This window comes from Scyliorhinus torazame, chromosome 9 (genome assembly GCF_047496885.1).
Source record: "Scyliorhinus torazame isolate Kashiwa2021f chromosome 9, sScyTor2.1, whole genome shotgun sequence".
NCBI lineage: Eukaryota > Metazoa > Chordata > Chondrichthyes > Carcharhiniformes > Scyliorhinidae > Scyliorhinus > Scyliorhinus torazame.
Window position 1 is genome coordinate 50,750,466 of NC_092715.1, and position 27,357 is coordinate 50,777,822.

The window sequence follows — 27,357 nt, forward strand, 5'->3', positions numbered from 1 at the left end:
AGGAGGACCGCCTGCAAGCCATCCACAATGACCTCTGCCACCCGGGGGTTACCCGGCTCGTCCATTTCATCAAATCCCGCAACCTACCTTACTCAACCAAGGAGGTCAAGGCCATGGTCAGGGCCTGCCAAGTCTGTGCGGAGTGCAAACCGCACTTCTACCGGCCAGACAAGGTTCGGCTTGTGAAGGCCTCGGGCCCCTTTGAGTGACTGAGCGTGGACTTCAAGGGGCCCCTCCCGTCCACCAACCGTTATGCCTATTTCCTCACCGTGATCGATGAGTTCTCCCATTTCCCATTCGCCATTCCCTGCCCCGACATGACCTCAGCCACGGTGATTAAGGCATTGCACAGCATCTTCACCCTGTTCGGTTTCCCCGCTTATATCCACAGCGACCGGGGTACATCGTTCATGAGCGATGAACTGCGTCAGTTTCTGCTCAGCAAAGGCATCGCCTCGAGCAGAACGACCAGTTATAACCCGCGGGGAAACGGGCACGTGGAGAGGGAGAACACGACAGTGTGGAAGGCTGTCCTTCTGGCCCTGCGGTCGAGAAATCTCCCAACCACCCGCTGACAGGAGGTCCTACCCGATGCCCTACACTCCATTAGGTCACTCCTCTTCACGGCCACGAATGAGACCCCTCACAACCGATTGTTTCTCTTCCCCAGGAAGTCTACCTCCGGGGTCTCGCTTCCACCTTGGCTGATGGCTCCGGGACCTGTTCTTCTCTGGAGGCACGCGAGGAGCCATAAAACGGACCCCCTAGTTGGAAAGGTCCGACTGCTCCACGCCAACCCCAGTTACGCCTACGTGGAGTACTCCGACGGCAGGCAAGATACGGTTTCCCTCTGGGATCTGGCACCCGCTGGATCCTCCACCACAGACGCCCCTTACCGCGCCGCTTCCCTGCAGGACCCGTCGCCCTCTACAACACACCCCCTTCAGGCCCTATCACCCGTTGGTGAGCCCCTACCGTGCGCCCCCCCTTTACACACCCCGCCTGCGCCGGCTCCGCTACCCCCGGCCCTGCCTAGTTCCCCTGCCCCGACCCGGACCGAAGCTCCGACCACTGTGCTCCCGGATGTGCCCTCAACCGGGACGTCCGTGCCCGCCGCACCACCGCCCGAATTGAGGAGGTCGAGGAGGACGATCCGGCCACCAAGAAGGATGGACCTATGATGGCACTTCACCCCCGCCGGACTCTTTTTAAACAGGGGGTGAATGTGATGAACGGTTACTGCCTTATCATCATGTAAGGTGATGTCCCCTTTAAGACCAGGCTTGTAACCCTGGGGACTCCACCTCTGGCTCCGCCCATCTTGGAGCAATACATAAAGGCTGCCTCATGGTCTGTAACAGTCAGCTCTCGTCTCTAGCTCTAGCATAGTTATTAGTCTAATAAAGCCTTCTTTACAGTTTAATCTCTAAGTGTCATTATTGAGGGTACCTCACTTTGTATCCTTGAAACTCGTGCTGGAATCTTCGAGGCCCTCACAAAAGCGGTGTTGACAGCATTTCTTAACAAGAATGCGCATGTTGATGTTGGAGGGTGTGTGGCAGGTAATGCAGCTCCAGGTAAAAGCACTCAGTGAGGACCAGGGAGAAACTACTCAGTGTCACGCTGTGTGGTAGTCATCCCTGATTTTATAGTAGATGTAATACGGTAAGGCTCCTGTATTAGAGGTACGGGGGTAAATCCCTGCCTGCTGGCTCCGCCCAGTAGGCGGAGTATAAATGTGTGTGCACACCAGAGCTGTTCCCATTCTGGTAGCAGCTGCAGGAGGCCACACATCTCTGCTTAATAAAGCCTCGATTATTCTCTACTCTCGTCTCGTCGTAATTGATAGTGCATCACACTGGCGTGGAACACAATCACACAGACTCTCATATCCCCTTACTGTGAAACTCAGAATGACCAGGAATGGTCAGGGGGTCCCGGTTTTGATTCAGGAACAGGAGTGGGCCATTCTGCCCCTTGACCCTGTCCTGCTTTCAGCTAAATCGTGGCTGATACATACCGCTGGGGGTGGGGGGGTTTCCGCCGTCTGTTTTTGGCGGACTGGAATGGTGGCGGGAGTGGAGAATTGAGGGGGAGTCCAAAGCGGCTTTAACACTGGCAGGATTTCCCCACTTGATTGGGTCCGCCCCCACCCCTATCCCCCCCCACCCCCATCCCCCGCCGCCAAAGAGGTAATGGGCTTCCCACCATGAAGGGAAGGGGCAGAAGAAGGTGCCGGGTGTGGCTTCTGTTGTGGAGGTTTGTCTGTGGCGAGGGGGCGGTGGGGGTCGGGGGGGGGGGGGGGGGGGTGGGGGGGAGCAGTGTCTGTGAGGTGGGGTTGTTCCCTGTGTACATGGGTGGAGTCACCATGTCCGTGGGAGGGATCCTTGTTTTTATTTTTATTAGAACTCTTTTTAAAGGGGCCCCCGATCTCTTGAAGTTGCTAGCGGGACAAGCTCTCAGCATGATGGCTTGGGAGCCATAGTTTGAAAAATATAAGGCAGGAAAGGCCAGCAGTGGGAGCTGACACTTGGTTAAAAAATGAGAAAATCCCACCCCTCAACTCCATTTCTCAGCCTTAGCTCCACATGGAGGATCTCCAGGAGTTGGTGTATCGTTACGATCAACTTAACCAGAAATACAGTCTCCTAATCAATGCCGACAAGTCAAAGGTGATGGTGATGGGTGGAAAGACTTGCCAGACCCTGATTAACAGAGTTTAGCTTGTACAGGTTTATACCTTCCAAAGAAATTCGGGCTCGATTTAACAAGCCAGGGCGTTGTGAACTCACGGAAATGAGCATCGAGGAGTCACAGCATCTCAATTACAAATGAAAAATCATCTTTTGAAATCCCTCGTGTGGTCGGGGTCAGTGCATGGATGTAAAAGCTGTACCATCAAAAAGAGTTAGGAGGCTCAAATAAGAGCATTGGAAATTAAAGAACTCAAACCGATATTGTGTGTGTGTGTCACGGACAGCCAAGCAGACAAATGAGCTTGAGGAAGTTGGTATTAAGAGGAACTTGTTTGAGGCAGTGATATCAGGGAAGGGACAACTGATGCGAATGGGGAGGGGGGTGATTGGAAAATAGATAATGCAAGGCAAAACACCTGGAAAACGTGCAGAAGACTCAAGGTGTTATGGATGGATAATATTGGGAAGTGGACTGGCTTTTCTATGGGACAGGCATAGACTCACAGAGGTCTGCAGCACAAAAAAGGCCATTTGGCCCATCGCATCTATGCTGGTCAAAAACAAACGGCTAACTCTTCTGATACCATTTTCCAGCACTTGGCCCATAGCCTTGCATATCTTGGGATCGCAAGTGCACATCTAAATACTTCTTAAATGTTATGAGAGTCTCTGCCTCCACCACCCTTTCAGGCGGTGAGTTCCAGAAACCCACCACTCTCTGCGTGAAAAGGCTTTCCCTCAAATCCCTTGTAAACCTCCCCCCCCGCCCCCCTTGTCTTAATTCTATGCCCCCTGGTTATTGATCCCACCACCAAGGGGAAACGTTTCTTCCTGTCTACTCTATCTATACCCTCATAATTTTATACACCTTAGTCATGTCCCCACTCAGTCTCCTCTGCTCCAAGGAAAACAACCCCAGACACAGTCGTTAGCACTACTGCCTACAGCTCCAGAGATCCGGGTCAATTCTGGTCTCGGGTGACTGTCTGCGTGGAGTTTGCACTTTCTCCCTGTGTCTGTGTGGGTTTCTTCCGTGTATTCCTGTTTCCTCCCACAGTCCAAAGATGTGCAGGTTAAGTGGATTGGCCATGCTAAATTGCCCTTTAGTATCCAAAAGGTTAGGTAGGGTTACTGGGTTATGGGATAGGATGGAGGCGTGGGCTTAAGTAGAGTGCTCTTTCCAAGGGCCAGTGAAGACTCGATGGGTCGAATGGCCTCTTTCGCCACTGTAGGGATTCTATCCAATCTCTCTTCATAACTAAAACTCTCCAGCCCAGGTAACATCCTGGTGAACCTCCTCTGCAACCTTTCCAGTACTATCACATCCCTCCTATAATGTGGATTCTATAACTGCACAGAATACTCTCACTGTGGCCTAACCAACAGTTTATACAGTTCCAGCATAAACTCCTTGCTCTTGAACTCATAAACTCTATGTCTCGGCTAATAAAAGCAAGTATACCATATGCCGTCTTAACCACTTTGTCAATCTGCTCTGCTACCTTAAGGGGCGATGTATATGCACACCAAGACCCATCTGATCCTTGGTGCTTCCCAGGGTCCTGCCGTTCATCAGCCTCGTTTGGCCTGCCAAAGTGCATCACTGAATTTGCCACTGATCAGCCCATCTGACCAGTCCTCTATATTCTCCTGTAATCGAAGGCTATCCTCCTCCCTATTTACACCACACCAATCTTCGTATCATCTGCAAACTTACTGTTCAACGCCACTCCCCCCCCCACTACATTTTTGTCCATATAATTTATATAAACCACAAACAGCAAGGGCCCTGAAGTGGGAAATGGTTCAGAAGGGCATTTGGCACAAAAGATGGCTGCCTGTCACACAAGATGTTGGCACAGAGAATAAAGCAGACATAACTGATGCCTGGAGCCCAGCGGGGTGCCAGTGGGACAGATAGGAACAGATCCAGGACAAAGGGAGCCAGGCAGGAAGATTAAGAAATACATAAATGCGGGACACCACTTGAATAAAGCTGACTTCAGCCAAGGTGTACACAATGATATGCTAATACGAATGTCTTGGGCCATTTCCTAAAACAAAGGGACAATCGATACTGCTTTCCTGCTGCTACCTGTAACCTGTAAAACCTCTTTAACTATAACCATGTGTAAATGGCAAAACGCTTACAAATAGCGATGTACAATCTATAAAATGTTTAAAGATAACAAGGTGATAATTGTTTTGTATCTGGGCCCATTGTGAACCCAAAGTATAAAATAACTGCCATTCAAACCACGAGAAAGGCTGGCTACCGTACCACGGGGTACGTACGCTTTCTCCCGAAGCTTCACTGCCTGCTGAAGTAGTTGAGTCTGAAATATTAGGGACCTTCAAGCAGGTATGGATAGGTACATGGATTACGGTAAAATGATATAGTGTAGATTTATTTGTTCTTAAGAGCAGCACGGTAGCATTGTGGATAGCACGATTGCTTCACAGCTCCAGGGTCCCAGGTTCAATTCCGGCTTGGGTCACTGTCTGTGCAGAGTCTGCACATCCACCCCGTGTCTGCGTGGGTTTCCTCCGGGTGCTCTGGTTTCCTCCCACAGTCCAAAGATGTGCAGGTTAGGTGGATTGGCCATGATAAATTGCCCTATGTGTCCAAAATTGCCCTTAGTATTGGGTGGAGGTGTTGACTTTGGGTAGGGTGCTCTTTCCAAGAGCCGGTGCAGACTCAATGGGCCGAATGGCCTCCTTCTGCACTGCCAATTCAATGATAATCTATGATTAATCTAGGACAAAGGTTCGGCACAACATCGTGGGCCGAAGGGCCTGTTCTGTGCTGTATTTTTCTATGTTCTATGTAACAAGAAACTGCACTAATTGTACACAGCAAGTCTGACTCCTGAAGTGGTTGATTTTCCAACAACAGTCCCAACAATGATGCCTGCGGAACTTCACTGGAACAAAGCTTCCAATCAGAAAAACATCCCTTGACCATCACCTTCTGCTTGCTGCCACTCAGCCAATTCTGGATCTAATTTGCCAAATTTCCTCAGATGCCATGGGGTCTTACCATTAGTCACCCAAGTGGGACCTTATCAAAATTCTTACTGAAGGCCAAGTAGAGTACGCCAAATGCATTGCCCTCATCTACACACCTGGTCACCTCTTCGAAAAATTCATTCAAGGCGGTCAGACATGACCTCCCCTTAACAAAACCATGCTGACTGTTCTTGATTAATCCCTGCCTCTCCAAATGCAGATTAATTCTGTCTCTCAGATTGCTTCTAATAGTTTCTCCAACACTGAGTTTAGAATGGCAGGCCTGTAGTTTCCTGGTTTATTCTTTCCTCCCTTGGTACCAAATTGGCTATCCTGCAGTCCTCCGGGAACTCTCCTGTGACCAGAGAGGGACTGAAAATTACCAGCGCCCCTGCAGTGAAGAATAGAAATCAATGGAAATATATTGTTCATGGTGCGGTCAAACCCTCGAAACAAGGACAAATGAAAGACCAACAGTCAGCTCCATACCCCTTGATATACTTACCTAACAAATATCCATTGATCTCAATTTTCACAGCTCCGCTTGTTGCATCGACAGCATTTTGGGCCGGAGAACTGCAGGTTTCTCATTCCCGTTGTGTGAAAAGCGCTTCCTAATTTTGCTTGCTTTAGAAAAGAGATTAAAGCCAGTCCTTTTTTTAACAAGGCCATTTCATTTTTGTGCACTGCTTGTAATTTTGTGCTTGAGCGAAAGGAACCAGAGAAAGTGGCTAAATGGTCTAGTGTTCCTTGTTCCTGATCCCTCCAACAGAGGAAATCGTTTCTCCATGTGTCCTACTGACACCTTTTAAGATCACGATCAAATCAACCCCTCAATCTTCACAACTCAAAGGAAAACAATCCACATTTGTGCATCCCAACCTCGTAATTTAACCCTCTGCGCCCAGTGTAATCTGCGTTGCGCTCCTCCAATTCATTTTTCTGAAGGTGCGATGTTCAAAACTGCATGCAGGACTCGGGAGGAGTCTGATCAAGGTTCCACGATCATCCATTCATTAAAATTAATGAAAAGGATATTGTGCGAGATACATGGGGTCGCTGCGAGCAAATCCCCCAATGGGATATTTGCAGAAGAGTATGTTGATATTTGCTTTATGTCTCTGAGAGTGTGCCAATACTTGCAGGTCATCTCTGGTAAAATCACAATTTGTGCAGGCAGTCTCTGGTCATCTGTGTGTATTTTCAGGAGGTCCCCGGAAATGTGTTGATAATTACATGTGGCTCTTGGGTGGGAGCGAGCTTCAAAATAGTTTGAAAAAATTACAAGTTTAGTGAGGAGCGTGTGTGTTGTAAGGAAAGAAGACTAATGAGAAGAGTCATTACTTCTAGTCAGTGATGTAGAGGCTACATTTTATTGGATAGTTTATAACTGCTACAAATTTGTAAAAAAAATTATCAATTTACCACAGATGTGTATGGTGATGAACAAAGACAGAAACAACAACAAAATTTATTTTGGTAAAAAAGTTTAAGATTTATGTCCACTTCAGAATTCAATTACCCTGAATAAAATAATCCCTTTACATACGATAAAAAAAGCTTGCTTTAGAAAAGAGATTAAAGCCAGTCCTTTTTTTTATCAAGACCATTTCTTTTTTGTGCACTACTTGTTGTAAATTTGTGCTTGAGCGAAAGGAACCAGAGAAAGCAGGCGTTAGATCAGGCCGTAAATTCCAAACCTCAGGAATCTTTTCAGTTTGAAATGCATGTATTTGCCAGCAATGTGACAGCGTTAGGTGCGAGGCTAGATTTAAGGTGCAAAAAAGCAGTAAAATTCAATTCTTCCTGCGTTATATACATATGCACATTCAAAAGGATATAAAAATTTACACAATTGTCAAAGCAGTTCACATTTTTATTCCCCCCCCCCCCCCCCCCCCCAACCCGCTGCAGCCGGGTTCGATAGGCACTTAGAGTTTGTAGTTGTATCGTATTGGTCCTGTCTTGAGTGCTCAGATGCGCATTCTCGGCCCAGGCGCTGAGGCCCAGGCTTTTTTTTGCTGTCATCGGAAAAACAGCTAAGTGCAACAGGAAAATTGAAAAAAATAAAAATCGTTCATAATAATGTCCTGAGTTACAAATTCATGAACTGGAGATGGCAGTTGAGGCAAAAGGAACCAGGTGATTTCCAGTTCTGCAGCACATTTTCTTTTAAGTTATATAGATATATATATATATATATTTAGTCAAATAGGGTCCATCTATGTTACAGTGCAGCTTAGCCCAGTAAAGACTTCGCCAGAACAAGGAGACATTATTCCAGGAAGAAAACCCATCAGTTCTTGCCCCTGGTTAAGTCTGATGTCTTCATGATGACACTCGCACGACTCTCTGCCGCACAAAGTTTTAAAGAAGCTTGCTGCGACGGTACGGGCGACGTGGAGATGCTGACAGATAGGCGGGTGCACGTGGCAGTGGTGTAAATGAGTGTTGGCTCACATCCATTGCTGGGAAATTTGAGGCTGAGGTTGCTGCTGGATGTCACGACAGGCACGGTGGGTGGGGAAAATACAGTGTTCATTCCCACGTTACTCAGGTACTCCTTCCCTTCGATGTTGCTCTGCTGCCAGTGCGATTGATCTTGGTTCTTGTTCTCAGTCGCCTAACAGAAATAAAACAAAGATTAGAATGAGCTGGTGGCGCACTGCTGCTGCCGCCCATGGCGCCGAGGACCCGGGTTCGGTACCGGGTCACAGCCCGCGTGGAGTTCGCACATTTTCCACGTGTCTGCGTGGGTCTCATCGCCACAAACCCAAAAATATGTGTGAGGTAGGTGGAATGGCCACGTTAAATTGCCCCTTAAATGCAAAAAAAAAAGAATTGGGTACTCTAAATTTATATTTTAAAAAATAGAATGAGCTTTCCGTGTGCAAATGGTCAATGTTCTGGGCAGCACGGTGGCGCAGTGGGTAGTATTGCTGCCTCACGGTGCCGAGGTCCCAGGTTCGATCCCGGCTCTGGGTCACTGTCCGTGTGGAGTTTGCACTTTCTCCCCATGTTTGCGTGGGTTTTGCCCCCCCCACAACCCAAAAGATGTGGAGGGTAGGTGGATTGGCTGCGCTAAATTGCCCCTTAATTGAAAAAAAAATAATTGGGTACTCTAAATTTATTTTTTCAAAAAGGTCAACATTCTCAGAACAGACTTTCTAAACCAGAGGTTCAAGTTGTCAAGAAAGATTGAACAGGTTAGGGTGCTTTTCTCTGGAAAAGGGGAAGCTGATGAGTGACCCCTGATAAGAGGGGTCTTCAAAATGATGAAAAGGTGTAAGATTGGCATAAGATGGGTAGAGTGAGGGGCGGGAGAGGTATTGGCAAAAATGGGAGTCAGAAGCATAAAAGATGGTCACCAATAAATCCAGAAAGGACATCGGGAGAAATGTCTTCAGTTGTTAGGCAGTTGTTAGAATGCAACAATATGAGTCTGGGGAATATCATGGATGCATTTAAGAGGAAGCTAGATATGGACACCAGGGAGAAAGGAATAGAAGCATATGGTGATCAGGTGAGATGGAGTGGAGTGGAGTGGAAGGAGGTTCGTGTAGAACATAAACATCAGCCATAGGCTAGCTGAGCCAAATGGCCTGCTTCTGTACGACAACGTTCAATAGAACTATATGTAAAATCTCTTTGTAAGGTAGAAGTGTCACGGTTCAGGCTCACAGCAAATTTCAGGCAACCAGATGTAAAAGCACCAAATGAATTGGTGCCTTTGCAGCACTGTAGTGATAACTGGCCATCAGGATGGACACAGCGACAAAAGGCTGGGCTTCTGGCTGTGACGTGATACTTCACTTCTCATCAAATTCCTCTTTCTCCTCTCCCACACAGCTTAACTCTGACCTCTTATGAACCACTATCTTTTTCTGATTTTTATGCTTTCATGGTCCATGAGTGTTGCAGGCACCATTGTTGCCCAACCCTAATGGTCCTTGAAGTTTTGGTAAAAGTGATCATTCTCACATGATCCATTGAGTCCAATATTGGCTGTGATTTGCATTGGGTGGGGGTGGGGGTGGAGAAGCTGATGACAGTATCAGAAACATCAATGCTTGAGGTAAAGATCCAGTGGGTACAGGTTTCAGCACTGGAAGGGGAACAGGATGAGCATAGATGGAAAGGTACAGATAAAAAGACGGCTTGATCTTAATCAATACTTCCAAATAAACTTTCTCCCTGTTCTTTGTTTTGGCTATAAAACAGCATGCTCTTTACTGACCTCATCAGGTTCTTCATCAGTTCCGACGCTATCCGTTTCACTTTCTGCTGGGTGAACAAAAGTGAAAACTACATTAACCCAAGAGCCTTTTAGCCTCGTTTTGCGAACCAATTTCACTTTCATCAAAATACCACTTTATCTCTTTATCCAACAGTGTGTACGCTGTCCATTGTGATGTTTATTCTTAGTCATACCTTGCTTAGTGCAAACAATTGCCTGTATAAAACAAACAGCACTCCCATCAGACTCAGTTAAGACTTTGAATGGGTCAACCTTTCAAATCATCAAAAGCTAGGTTTCAAGCTATTGTTATAAGGAAAACTAACCAACCACACATAGCAACACTCCTCACAATGCAAATTAAATGGCACCACATGAGTTTTGAACCATTTCCTACTGGAACAGTTCAATGAGCAACTGATTTGGTTGAGGAATGTTTGCTAATTGAAGTCAATGGAGCCTTGTGAATTGTGGATTGCAAGGGGGAACAGCAAACATTGTATAAATCTCAAAGGTTGTACTGGAAGGTCACATCTGATTGGCTGCCAATTGGCAATTTAAAAAGTGTTTACGTTCTCATTTAATGAAACGAATATTGGCCCAAGTCCTTGAATCTTAACTTTCCTTTTGCTCAGCCGTTTGCTACAACAGTTCAATCAGGCTAGAAATAGGACAGGAGAATTGGAGGCCTTGGGTTTGACACAACAATGCCAGGCATTGGTTTGCATAACAGTGCTGAAGTTCTTGCTTCGTGTGTTAGGATGCATACCGAGATGCAAGGTGGGATTCTCCCTCCGCCCACGGCAGCGGGATTGTCCGGTCCTGCTGCAGCGATTGGGAGATTAGCTGAGCGCCAAGTTCTCCATCCGCACTCGCAGCGGTAGCGGGGCGGACATGCAACGGAGAATCCCGACCTCAACCTCCAGCCGTCCCTGAATTTATTCTAGAAAGTCGTTCAAACTCAGTCTGGTGTTTTGTAGCAGTACATCGATGCTCATGAGCCTATTAGAACCCACAGGTCAGAGTCCCCTGCCAGTGTGAACTGGATGCAGGGAATGATCCTAGCCCCAGATCTGGTAAGACCCAAGACCAATTGATATTGCGGCATGAACTTCATTTAACTGAGATCAACGAATGGACATCGATTTCGGACTGCTGCAGCGACCCTCAGATAAATCCTAGGAGAGGGGCGAGGACTGGGGAGAGGAAGGCAGTCAGGTAAGGGCCGCAACAAAATCCAATTTTTAAGCCACAATGTTTTGCTCCTGTCTATGTTTCTCCAGGACGTCTGGGAAGAAATGGCTTCACAAGTAGTGGAGCAACTCCCACCAGGGCTGAAGGTCAAAATAGCAAGGAAGATATTGTGGCTGACGTGCCCAACACTCACATGTGAGATACTCTCGGACAGAAAAGGATACGCCACAAACTTTATATCAAGCAAACTGTGAGATAGATTAGACAGGCTTTACAACAGATGATGGTCTGCCACCACCCGTTTTGAGCTTCCTGTGCTGCGTTGCAAAGAGCCAATTGGACACTGGGTTTAACCATTTCATCATCGGACAGGCTGAACAGGACATGGGTTTGAGAGTTCAATTCTCTGTCAGGTAACTATGAAGCAAAGATTATTTTTGACTGACTTATGGGATGTGGGCAAGGCCGGCATTTACTGCCATCCCTAATTGCCCTTGAGAATGTGGTGGTGAACCATCTACTTTAAAATAACCGAGTGGCTTGCTGGGTCATTCCAGAGGGCAGTTAAAAGTCAACGATGTTGCAGGGTTTGGTGTTGCAGCAAGCTACTCTGGGTAAGGGCAGAACATTTCCTCCCCTGAAGGATCAGATGGTACAACAGAAAGCCTTCATAGTCTTCATTATTGGTAGCTTTTTTAATAGTCCAGGGGCGGGATTCTGCGGGAATCGGCAGGGCGGGCAACTCCGGCGCGAAGGAGTGGCATGAACCACTCCGGCATCGGGCCGCGGAATCCTCCGCACCTTCAGGGGCTCGGCCAGCACCGGAGTGGTTTGCGCCGTGCCAGCCGACGCGGAAGGGCTTGGCGCCATGCTAACCGGCGCCGAAGGGCCTCCTCCGGCCACCGCAAGTTGGCGCATGCGCGGGAGCGCCAGCGTGTGCTGGCGTCATCCCAGTGCATGCGCAGGGGGGGATCATCTCCGCGCCGGCCATCACGGACTGTTACAACAGCCGGCGTGGAGGTTAGAGTTCCCCCACAGCACAGGCCCACCCGCGGATCGGTGGGCTCCGATCGCGGGCCAGGCCACCATGGGTGCATCCCCCGGGGCCAGATCCCCCCCGAGGCCGCCCGCGGAACCAGGTCCTGCCGGTCAGTACCTGTCGTAACATACGCCGGTGGGACCGGCCGAAAACGGGCGGACACTCGGCCCATCGCGGGCCGGAGAATCGCCGGGGTGCCGCTGCCAGTGGCCGCCAACCGGCGCGATTCCCGCCCCGCCAAATTCTGCCGCCGGAGAATCCCGCCTAGATTTATTTAATTCACTGAATTTAAATTCCTCAGTTACCAAGGTGGGATTTGAATTCATGCCCCTGGATTATAAACTCAGTAACATTTTTTATTTTATTTAGTGAACCCAATTCATTTTTTCCAATTAAGGGGCAATTTAGCGTGGCCAATCCATCTACCCTGCACATCTTTGGGTTGTGGGGGCGAAACCCACGTAGACACGGGGAGAATGTGCAAACTCCACACAGACAGTGACCCAGAGCCGGGATCGAACCCGGGACGTCAGCGCCATGAGACTGCAGGGCTAACCCACTGTGCCACTGTGCTGCCCTATAAACTCAGTAACATAATTACTATGCCACCACGCCCTAAGCCAGACATAAAGAACCATTTCTTGCACCTGTAAGTGTAGTTCTTAGAATCTGAGAATATTGTAGCACGCACAGAGGCCATTTGCCCCACTGAATTCTGTACCAGTGCCTTTTTTCTACCCATACAGTGTAGCCCCATCTTTCTGCCAACTTGTCGCACCTTTGATGTTCTATTTCCTGAACAACTACCCCCCTTTTAAAAGCATTCCGAGGCTCCACTTCAAGAGTCTTATGTGGCAGAGAATTCCACAATCTAACCACGATTTTGTGTAAATAATTTTTTTCTAATCGTCTTAAGTGACTTTGTGGAGAACTGAAAGTTGCGTGGACTAGGTACTATCCCGAGTGGAGATAATCTGTCACAATCTTCAACCCCAATATCAGGTCAGTCTGCCCATCTCTGGGGTAAATCCCCATTACTAGTTCACATCTGCCCTTATTTAGCAGTTCTACGACTAATTTAAACATTTTCTTACCAATATTTCTGTAGGAAGGTCATTTTTATTGCCTTTTATGGTGTTTAATCATTAACATGTCAAGGACTGAGAGGGCGCAAATGATATTACTTCAGGGGCCCAACACACACACACACAAACCCCTCGCAAACATATTCACACCCACCGCCCCAAACACACCAAGACCCTCCTCCCCAAATACACACATCCCCACCACCCCAAACACACCCACACCTTGCCCCCCAAATACACACATCCCCACTGCCCCAAACACACCCACACCCTGACCCCCAAATAAACACACCCCACTGCCCCAAACATACCCACACACTTCCCCCCAAATACACACATCCCCACCACCCCAAACACACCCACACCTTCCCCCCCAAATACACACATCCCCACTGCCCCAAACACACCCACACCCTGACCCCCAAATACACACACCCCACTGCCCCAAACATACCCACACACTTCCCCCCAAATACACACATCCCCACCGCCCCAAACACACCCACACCCTCCCCCCCAAATACACACATCCCCACCGCCCCAAACACACCCACATCCTCCCCCCAAAATACACACATCCCCACCGCCCCAAACACACCCACACCCTCACCCCCAAGTACACACATCCCCACCGCCCCAAACATACCCACACCCTCACCCCCAAATACACACATCCCAACCGCCCCAAATACTCACTCACCCTCCCCCCAAATACACACATCCCCACCGCCCCAAACACACCCACACACTCATCCATAAATACACACATCCCCACTGCCCGAAACACACCCACACCCTCCCCCTCAAATACACACTTCCCACCGCCCCAAACACACCCACACCCTCCCCCCCCCAAATACACACATCCCCACTGCCCCAAACACACCCACATCCCCCCCCTCAAATACACACGTCCCAACCGCCCCAAACACACACCCTCACACCAAATACACCCATCCCCACCGCCCCAAACACCCCTCACCCCCAAATACACACATCCCCACCGCCACAAACACACCCACACCCTCCCCCCCAAATACACACATCTCCAGCGCCCCAAACACACCCACACCCTCCCCTCCAAATATACACATCCCCACCGCCCCAAAACACCCTCACCCACAAATACACACATCCCCACCGCCCCAAACTCACCCTCACCTCTAAATACACACATCCCCACCGCCCCAAACAGACCCACACCCTCCCCCCGAAATACACACATCCCCACCGCCCCAAACACACCCACATCATCCCACCCAAATACACACATCCCCACCGCCCCAAACACACCCACACCCTCCCACCCAAATACACGCATCCCCACCGCCCCAAACACACCCACACCCTCCCCCCAAATACACACATCCCCACCACCCCAAACACACCCACACCTTCCCCCCCCAAATACACACATCCCCACCGCCCCCAAACACATCCACATCCTCCCCCTAAAATACACACAACCCCACCGCCCCAAACACACCCACACCCTCACCCCCAAATACACACATCCCTACTGCCTCAAACACACCCACACCCTCACATCCAAATACACACATCCCCACCGCCCCAAACACACCCACTCCCTCCCCCCCAAATACACACATCCCCACTGCCCCAAACACACCTACACACTCACCCCCAAATACACACATCCTCCCCCCCAAATACACACATCCCCACCGCACCAAACACACACACTCCCTCCCCCCCAAATACACACATCCCCACTGCCCGAAACACACCCACACCCTCACCCCCAAATACACACGTCCCAAACACACCCACACCCTCCCCCCCAAATACACACATCCCCACTGCCCCAAACACACCCACACCCTCACCCCCAAATACACACATCCCCACCGCCCCAAACATACCCACACCCTCCCCCCCCAAATACACACGTTCCAACCGCCCCAAACATCCCCCCACCGCCGCAAACACACCCACACCCTCCCCCCCAAATACACACATCCCCACCGCCCTAAACACCCCCACACCCTCACCCCCAAATACACACATCACCACCGCCCCAAACACACCCTCACCCCCAAATACACACTTCCACACTGCCCCAAACACACCCACACCCTCACCCCCAAATACACACATCCCCACCACCCCAAACACACCCTCACCCACAAATACACACATCCCCACCGCCCCAAACACACCCACACCCTGACCTCCAAATACACACGTCCCAACCGCCACAAACACACCCACATCCTCCCCCCAAAATACACACATCCCCACCGCCCCAAACACACCCACACCCCCCCCCCCAAATACACACATCCCCACCGCCCCAAACACATCCTCACCCCCAAATACACACATCCACACCGCCCCAAACACACCCACACGCTCATCCATAAATACACACATCCCCACTGCCCGAAACACACCCACACCCTCCCCCGCAAATACACACTTCCCCCCGCCCCAAACACACCCACACCCTCCCCCCCCAAATACACACATCCCCACTGCCACAAACACACCCACATCCCCCCTCAAATACACACGTCCCAACCGCCCCAAACACACACACACCCTCACACCAAATACACCCATCCCCACCGCCCCAAACACCCCTCACCCCCAAATACACACATCCCCACCGCCACAAACACACCCACACCCTCCCCTCCAAATATACACATCCCCACCGCCCCAAAACACCCTCAACCACAAATACACACATCCCCACCGCCCCAAACTCACCCTCACCTCTAAATACACACATCCCCACCGCCCCAAACACACCCACACACGCCCCCCCAAATACACACATCCCCACCACCCCAAACACACCCACACCCTCCCACCCAAATACACGCATCCCCACTGCCCCAAACACACCCACACCCTCCCCCCAAATACACACATCTCCACCGCCCCAAACACACCCACACCCCCACACCCAAATACACACATCCCCACCGCCCCAAACACACCCACTCCCTCCCCCCCCAAATACACACATCCCCACTGCCCGAAACACACCCACACCCTCACCCCCAAATACACACGACCCAAACACACCCAAACCCTCCCCCCAAAATAGAGGCATCCCCACTGCCCCAAACACACCCACACCCTCACCCCCAAATACACACATCCCCACGGCCCCAAACATACCCACACCCTCCCCCTCAAATACATACGTCCCAACCGCCCTAAACACACCCACCCCCTCACCCCCAAATACACACATCCCCACCGCCCTAAACACCCCCTCACCCTCACCCCCAAATACACACATCCCCACCGCCCCAAACACACCCTCACCCCCAAATACACACATCCACACCGCCCCAAACACAACCACATCCTCCCCCCAAATACACACGTCCCAACCTCCCCAAACACACCCACATCCTCCCCCCCAAATACACACATCCCCACCGCCCCAAACATACCCACACCCTCACCCCCAAATACACACATCCCAACCGCCCCAAATACTCACTCACCCTCCCCCCAAATACACACATCCCCACCGCCCCAAACACACCCACACACTCATCCATAAATACACACATCCCCACTGCCCGAAACACACCCACACCCTCCCCCTCAAATACACACTTCCCACCGCCCCAAACACACTCACACCCTCCCCCCCCAAATACACACATCCCCACTGCCCCAAACACACCCACATCCCCCCCCTCAAATACACACGTCCCAACCGCCCCAAACACCCCTCACCACCAAATACACACATCCCCACCGCCACAAACACACCCACACCCTCCCCTCCAAATATACACATCCCCACCGCCCCAAAACACCCTCACCCACAAATACACACATCCCCACCGCCCCAAACTCACCCTCACCTCTAAATACACACATCCCCACTGCCCCAAACTCACCCACACACGCCCCCCCAAATACACACATCCCCACCGCCCCTAACAGACCCACACCCTCCCCCCGAAATACACACATCCCCACCGCCCCAAACACACCCACATCATCCCACCCAAATACACACATCCCCACCGCCCCAAACACACCCACACCCTCCCCCCAAATACACACATCCCCACCACCCCAAACACACCCACACCCTCCCCCCCAAATACACACATCCCCACCGCCCCAAACACACCCACACCTTCCCCCCCCAAATACACACATCCCCACCGCCCCCAAACACATCCACATCCTCCCCCTAAAATACACACAACCCCACCGCCCCAAACACACCCACACCCTCACATCCAAATACACACATCCCCACCGCCCCAAACACACCCACTCCCTCCCCCCCAAATACACACATCCCCACTGCCCCAAACACACCTACACACTCACCCCCAAATACACACATCCTCCCCCCCAAATACATACATCCCCACCGCACCAAACACACACACTCCCTCCCCCCCAAATACACACATCCCCACTGCCCCAAACACACCCACACCCTCACCCCCAAATACACACGTCCGAAACACACCCACACCCTCCCCCCCAAATACACACATCCCCACTGCCCCAAACACACCCACACCCTCACCCCCAAATACACACATCACCACCGCCCCAAACATACCCACACCCTCCCCCCCCAAATACACACGTTCCAACCGCCCCAAACACCCCCCCACCGCCGCAAACACACCCACACCCTCCCCCCCAAATACACACATCCCCACCGCCCTAAACACCCCCACACCCTCACCCCCAAATACACACATCACCACCGCCCCAAACACACCCTCACCCCCAAATACACACTTCCACACTGCCCCAAACACACCCACACCCTCACCCCCAAATACACACATCCCCACCACCCCAAACACACCCTCACCCACAAATACACACATCCCCACCGCCCCAAACACACCCACACCCTGACCTCCAAATACACACGTCCCAACCGCCACAAACACACCCACATCCTCCCCCCCAAAATACACACACCCCCACCGCCCCAAACACACCCACACCCTCCCCCCCCCCAAATACACACATCCCCACCGCCCCAAACACATCCTCACCCCCAAATACACACATCCACACCGCCCCAAACACACCCACACGCTCATCCAAAAATACACACATCCCCACTGCCCGAAACACACCCACACCCTCCCCCGCAAATACACACTTCCCCCCGCCCCAAACACACCCACACCCTCCCCCCCCAAATACACACATCCCCACTGCCCCAAACACACCCACATCCCCCCCTCAAATACACATGTCCCAACCGCCCCAAACACACACACACCCTCACACCAAATACACCCATCCCCACCGCCCCAAACACCCCTCACCCCCAAATACACACATCCCCACCGCCACAAACACACCCACACCCTCCCCCCCAAATACACACATCTCCAGCGCCCCAAACACACCCACACCCTCCCCTCCAAATATACACATCCCCACCGCCCCAAAACACCCTCACCCACAAATACACACATCCCCACCGCCCCAAACTCACCCTCACCTCTAAATACACACATCCCCACCGCCCCAAACACACCCACACACGCCCCCCCAAATACACACATCCCCACCGCCCCAAACAGACCCACAGCCTCCCCCCGAAATACACACATCCCCACCGCCCCAAACACACCCACATCATCCCAGCCAAATACACACATCCCCACCGCCCCAAACACACCCACACCCTCCCACCCAAATACACGCATCCCCACTGCCCCAAACACACCCACACCCTCCCCCCAAATACACACATCCCCACCGCCCTAAACACCCCCTCACCCCCAAATACACACATCCCCACCGCCCCAAACACACCCTCACCCCCAGGTACACATCCACACTGCCCCAAACACACCCACACCATCACCCCCAAATACACATCCCCACCGCCCCAAACACACCCTCACCCACAAATACACACATCCCCACCGCCCCAAACACACCCACACCATGACCTCCAAATACATACGTCCCAACCGCCACAAACACACCCACATCCTCCCCCCAAATACACACATCCCCACCTCCCCAAACACACCCACACCCTCCCCCCCCAAATACACACATCCCCACCGCCCCAAACACACCCTCACCCCCAAATACACACCGCCCCAAACACAACCACATCCTCCCTCCAAATACACACGTCCCAACCTCCCCAAACACACCCACATCCTCCCCCCCAAAAACACACACCCCCACCGCCCCAAACACACCCACACCCGCCCGCCCAAATACACACATCCCCACCGCCCCAAACATACCCACACCCTCACCCCCAAATACACACATCCCAACCGCCCCAAATACTCACTCACCCTCCCCCCAAATACACACATCCCCACCGCCCCAAACACACCCACACCCTCCCCCTCAAATACACACTTCCCACCGCCCCAAACACACCCACACCCTCCCCCCCCAAATACACACATCCCCACTGCCCCAAACACACCCACATCCCCCCCCTCAAATACACACGTCCCAACCGCCCCAAACACACACACCCTCACACCAAATACACCCATCCCCACCGCCCCAAACACCCCTCACCCCCAAATACACACATCCCCACCGCCACAAACACACCCACACCCTCCCCTCCAAATATACACATCCCCACCGCCCCAAAACACCCTCACCCACAAATACACACATCCCCACCGCCCCAAACTCACCCTCACCTCTAAATACACACATCCCCACTGCCCCAAACACACCCACACACGCCCCCCCAAATACACACATCCCCACCGCCCCAAACAGACCCACACCCTCCCCCCGAAATACACACATCCCCACCGCCCCAAACAAACCCACATCATCCCACCCAAATACACACATCCCCACCGCCCCAAACACACCCACACCCTCCCCCCAAATACACACATCCCCACCACCCCAAACACACCCACACCCTCCCCCCCAAATACACACATCCCCACCGCCCCAAACACACCCACACCTTCCCCCCCCAAATACACACATCCCCACCGCCCCCAAACACATCCACATCCTCCCCCTAAAATACACACAACCCCACCGCCCCAAACACACCCACACCCTCACATCCAAATACACACATCCCCACCGCCCCAAACACACCCACTCCCTCCCCCCCAAATACACACATCCCCACTGCCCCAAACACACCTACACACTCACCCCCAAATACACACATCCTCCCCCCCAAATACATACATCCCCACCGCACCAAACACACACACTCCCTCCCCCCCAAATACACACATCCCCACTGCCCGAAACACACCCACACCCTCACCCCCAAATACACACGTCCCAAACACACCCACACCCTCCCCCCCAAATACACACATCCCCACTGCCCCAAACACACCCACACCCTCACCCCCAAATACACACATCACCACCGCCCCAAACATACCCACACCCTCCCCCCCCAGTACACACGTTCCAACCGCCCCAAACACCCCCCCACCGCCGCAAACACACCCACACCCTCCCCCCCAAATACACACATCCCCACCGCCCTAAACACCCCCACACCCTCACCCCCAAATACACACATCACCACCGCCCCAAACACACCCTCACCCCCAAATACACACTTCCACACTGCCCCAAACACACCCACACCCTCACCCCCAAATACACACATCCCCACCACCCCAAACACACCCTCACCCACAAATACACACATCCCCACCGCCCCAAACACACCCACACCCTGACCTCCAAATACACACGTCCCAACCGCCACAAACACACCCACATCCTCCCCCCCAAAATACACACATCCCCACCGCCCCAAACACACCCACACCCTCCCCCCCCCGAAATACACACATCCCCACCGCCCCAAACACATCCTCACCCCCAAATACACACATCCACACCGCCCCAAACACACCCACACGCTCATCCAAAAATACACACATCCCCACTGCCCGAAACACACCCACACCCTCCCCCGCAAATACACACTTCCCCCCGCCCCAAACACACCCACACCCTCCCCCCCCAAATACACACATCCCCACTGCCCCAAACACACCCACATCCCCCCCTCAAATACACATGTCCCAACCGCCCCAAACACACACACACCCTCACACCAAATACACCCATCCCCACCGCCCCAAACACCCCTCACCCCCAAATACACACATCCCCACCGCCACAAACACACCCACACCCTCCCCCCCAAATACACACATCTCCAGCGCCCCAAACACACCCACACCCTCCCCTCCAAATATACACATCCCCACCGCCCCAAAACACCCTCACCCACAAATACACACATCCCCACCGCCCCAAACTCACCCTCACCTCTAAATACACACATCCCCACCGCCCCAAACACACCCACACACGCCCCCCCAAATACACACATCCCCACCGCCCCAAACAGACCCACAGCCTCCCCCCGAAATACACACATCCCCACCGCCCCAAACACACCCACATCATCCCAGCCAAATACACACATCCCCACCGCCCCAAACACACCCACACCCTCCCACCCAAATACACGCATCCCCACTGCCCCAAACACACCCACACCCTCCCCCCAAATACACACATCCCCACCGCCCTAAACACCCCCTCACCCCCAAATACACACATCCCCACCGCCCCAAACACACCCTCACCCCAGGTACACATCCACACTGCCCCAAACACACCCACACCATCACCCCCAAATACACATCCCCACCGCCCCAAACACACCCTCACCCACAAATACACACATCCCCACCGCCCCAAACACACCCACACCATGACCTCCAAATACATACGTCCCAACCGCCACAAACACACCCACATCCTCCCCCCAAAATACACACATCCCCACCTCCCCAAACACACCCACACCCTCCCCCCCCAAATACACACATCCCCACCGCCCCAAACACACCCTCACCCCCAAATACACACCGCCCCAAACACAACCACATCCTCCCTCCAAATACACACGTCCCAACCTCCCCAAACACACCCACATCCTCCCCCCCAAATACACACACCCCCACCGCCCCAAACACACCCATACCCGCCCGCCCAAATACACACATCCCCACCGCCCCAAACATACCCACACCCTCACCCCCAAATACACACATCCCAACCGCCCCAAATACTCACTCACCCTCCCCCCAAATACACACATCCCCACCGCCCCAAACACACCCACACACTCATCCATAAATACACACATCCCCACTGCCCGAAGCACACCCACACCCTCCCCCCCAAATACACACTTCCCACCGCCCCAAACACACCCAAACCCTCCCCCCCCAAATACACACATCCCCACAGCCCCAAACACACCCACATCCCCCCCCCCTCAAATACACACGTCCCAACCGCCCCAAATACACACACACCCTCACACCAAATACACCCATCCCCACCGCCCCAAACACCCCTCACCCCCAAATACACACATACCCACCGCCACAAACACACCCACACCCTCCCCCCCAAATACACACATCTGCAGCGCCCCAAACACACCCACACCCTCCCCTCCAAATATACACATCCCCACCGCCCCAAAACACCCTCACCCACAAATACACACATCCCCACCGCCCCAAACTCACCCTCACCTCTAAATACACACATCCCCACCGCCCCAAACACACCCACACACGCCCCCCCAAATACACACATCCCCACCGCCCCAAACAGACCCACAACCTCCCCCCGAAATACACACATCCCCACCGCCCCAAACACACCCACATCATCCCAGCCAAATACACACATCCCCACCGCCCCAAACACACCCACACCCTCCCACCCAAATACACGCATCCCCACCGCCCGAAACACACCCACACCCTCCCCGCAAATACACACATCCCCACCACCCCAAACACACCCACACCCTCCCCCCCAAATACACACATCCCACCGCCCCAAACACACCCACACCCTCCCCCCCCCAAATACACACATCCCCACCGCCCCCAAACACACCCACATCCTCCCCCCAAAATGCACACAACCCCACCGCCCCAAACACACCCACACCCTCACCCCCAAATACACACATCGCTACTGCCCCAAACACACCCACACCCTCACATCCAATTTCACACATCCCCACCGCCCCAAACACACCCACTCCCTCCCCCCCAAATACACACATCCCCACTGCCCCAAACACACCCACACACTCACCCCCAAATACACACATCCTCCCCCCCAAATACACACATCCCCACCGCACCAAACACACACACTCCCTCCCCCCCAAATACACACATCCCCACTGCCCGAAACACACCCACACCCTCACCCCCAAATACACACGTCCCAAACACACCCACACCCTCCCCCCCAAATACACACAACCCCACTGCCCCAAACACACCCACACCCTCACCCCCAAATACACACATCCCCACCGCCCCAAACATACCCACACCCTCCCCCCCCCAAATACACACGTTCCAACCGCCCCAAGCACCCCCTCACCCCCAAATACACACCAACCCACTGCCCCAAACACACCCACACCCTCCCCCCCAAATACACACATCCCCACCGCCCTAAACACCCCCACACCCTCACCCCCAAATACACACATCACCACCGCCCGAAACACACCCTCACCCCAAATACACACTTCCACACTACCCCAAACACACCCACACCCTCACCCCCAAATACACACATCCCCACGCCCCCAAACACACCCTCACCCACAAATACACACATCCCCACCGCCCCAAACACACCCATACCCTGACCTCCAAATACACACGTCCCAACCGCCACAAACACACCCACATCCTCCCCGCAAAATACACACATCCCCACCGCCCCAAACACACCCACACCCTCCCCCCCCAAATACACACATCCCCACCGCCCCAAACACATCCTCACCCTGAAATACACACATCCACACCGCCCCAAACACACCCACACACTCATCCACAAATACACACATCCCCACTGCCCGAAACACACCCACACCCTCCCCCCCAAATACACACTTCCAACCGCCCCAAACACACCCACACCCTCCCCCCCCCAAATACACACATCCCCACTGCCCCAAACACACCCACTTCGCCCCCCCCTCAAATACACACGTCCCAACCGCCCCAAACACACACACACCCTCACACCAAATACACCCATCCCCACCGCCCCAAACACCCCTCACCCCCAAATACACACATCCGCACCGCCACAAACACACCCACACCCTCTCCCCCAAATACACACATCTCCAGCGCCCCAAACACACCCACACCCTCCCCTCCAAATATACACATCCCCACCGCCCCAAAACACCCTCACCCACAAATACACACATCCCCACCGCCCCAAACTCACCCTCACCTCTAAATACACACATCCCCACCGCCCCAAACACACCCACACACGCCCCCCCAAATACACACATCCCCACCGCCCCAAACAGACCCACAGCCTCCCCCCGAAATACACACATCCCCACCGCCCCAAACACACCCACATCATCCCAGCCAAATACACACATCCCCACCGCCCCAAACACACCCACACCCTCCCACCCAAATACACGCATCCCCACTGCCCCAAACACACCCACACCCTCCCCCCAAATACACACATCCCCACCACCCCAAACACACCCACACCCTCCCCCCCAAATACACACATCCCCACCGCCCCAAACACACCCACACCCTCCCCCCCAAATACACACATCCCCACCGCCCCAAACACACCCACACCCTACCCCCCCAAATACACACACCCCCACCGCCCCCAAACACACCCACATCCTCCCCCCAAAATACACACAACCCCACCGCCCCAAACACACCCACTCCCTCCCCCCCAAATACACACATCCCCACTGCCCCAAACACACCCACACACTCACCCCCAAATACACACATCCTCCCCCCCAAATACACACATCCCCACCGCACCAAACACACACACTCCCTCCCCCCCAAATACACACATCCCCACTGCCCGAAACACACCCACACCCTCACCCCCAAATACACACGTCCCAAACACACCCACACCCTCCCCCCCAAATACACACATCCCCACTGCCCCAAACACACCCACACCCTCACCCCCAAATACACACATCCCCACCGCCCCAAACATACCCTCACCCTCCCCCCCCAAATACACACGTTCCAACCGCCCCAAACACCCCCTCACCCCCAAATACACACACCCCCACCGCCCCAAACACACCCACACCCTCCCCCCCAAATACACACATCCCCACCGCCCTAAACACCCCCACACCCTCACCCCCAAATACACACATCACCACAGCCCCAAACACACCCTCACCCCCAAATACACACTTCCAACTGCCCCAAACACACCCACACCCTCACCCCCAAATACACACATCCCCACCGCCCCAAACACACCCTCACCCAGAAATACACACATCCCCACCGCCCCAAACACACCCACACCCTGACCTCCAAATACACACGTCCCAACCGCCACAAACAAACCCACATCCTCCCCCCAAAATACACACTTCCCCACCGCCCCAAACACACCCACACCCTCCCCCCCCAAATACACACATCCCCACCGCCACAAACACATCCTCACCCCCAAATACACACATCCACACCGCCCCAAACACACCCACATCCTCCCCCCCAAATACACACGTCCCAACTGCTCCAAACACACCCACATCCTCCCCCCAAATACACACACCCCCTCCGCCCCAAACACTCACACACCCTCCCCCCAAATACAAACGTCCCGACCGCCCCAAACACTCACACACCCTCCCCCCAAAATACACACATCCCCACCGCCCCAAACATACCCACACTCACCCCCAAATACACACATCCCAACCACCCCAAACACACCCTCACCCCCAAATACACACGTCCCAACCGCCCCAAACACACCCACCCCTTCACCCCCAAATACACACATCCCCACCACCCCAAACACACCCTCACCCACAGATACACACATTCACACCGCCCCGAACACACTCACACCCTTCCCCCCCAAATACACACTTCCCACCGCCCCAAACACACCCACACACTCCCCCAAATACATACATCCCCACCACCCCAAACACACCCACACCCTCCCCCCCCAAATACACACATCCCCACCGCCCCAAACACACCCACACCCTCCCCCCCAAATACACACATCCCCACCGCCCCCAAACACACCCACATCCTCCCCCCAAAATACACACAACCCCACCGCCCCAAACACACCCACACCCTCACCCCCAAATACACACATCGCTACTGCCCCAAACACACCCACACCCTCACATCCAATTTCACACATCCCCACCGCCCCAAACACACCCACTCCCTCCCCCCCAAATACACCCATCCCCACTGCCCCAAACACACCCACACACTCACCCCCAAATACACACATCCTCCCCCCCAAATACACACATCCCCACCGCACCAAACACACACACTCGCTCCCCCCCAAATACACACATCCCCACTGCCCGAAACACACCCACACCCTCACCCCCAAATACACACGTCCCAAACACACCCACACCCTCCCCCCCAAATACACACAACCCTACTGCCCCAAACACACCCACACCCTCACCCCCAAATACACACATCCCCACCGCCCCAAACATACCCACACCCTCCCCCCCCCAAATACACACGTTCCAACCGCCCCAAACACCCCCTCACCCCCAAATACACACCAACCCACTGCCCCAAACACACCCACACCCTCCCCCCCAAATACACACATCCCCACCGCCCTAAACACCCCCACACCCTCACCCCCAAATACACACATCACCACCGCCCGAAACACACCCTCACCCCAAATACACACTTCCACACTACCCCAAACACACCCACACCCTCACCCCCAAATACACACATCCCCACCCCCCCAAACACACCCTCACCCACAAATACACACATCCCCACCGCCCCAAACACACCCATACCCTGACCTCCAAATACACACGTCCCAACCGCCACAAACACACCCACATCCTCCCCGCAAAATACACACATCCCCACCGCCCCAAACACACCCACACCCTCCCCCCCCCAAATACACACATCCCCACCGCCCCAAACACATCCTCACCCCCAAATA

The 27,357-nt window shown here is 53.4% G+C and overlaps 1 protein-coding gene across 2 annotated transcripts in view; it reads right to left on the reverse strand.

The window, feature by feature from the left end:
* Positions 1 to 7,598: 7,598 nt before the first annotated feature.
* Positions 7,599 to 27,357, reverse strand: part of irf2b (interferon regulatory factor 2b) — a 163,788-nt gene continuing 144,029 nt past the window's right edge. The window contains exons 9-10 of one of the 2 annotated variants that reach the window (XM_072515865.1): positions 9,943 to 9,986; positions 7,599 to 8,328 (exon numbers count right to left, since the gene is read on the reverse strand). In XM_072515865.1, the coding sequence (XP_072371966.1) occupies positions 8,002 to 8,328; positions 9,943 to 9,986 (371 nt within the window). In that variant the 3' untranslated portion in view covers positions 7,599 to 8,001. Of the gene's footprint in view, positions 8,329 to 9,942; positions 9,990 to 27,357 lie in introns of both variants that reach the window. The other variant, XM_072515864.1, reaches the window with a different exon arrangement.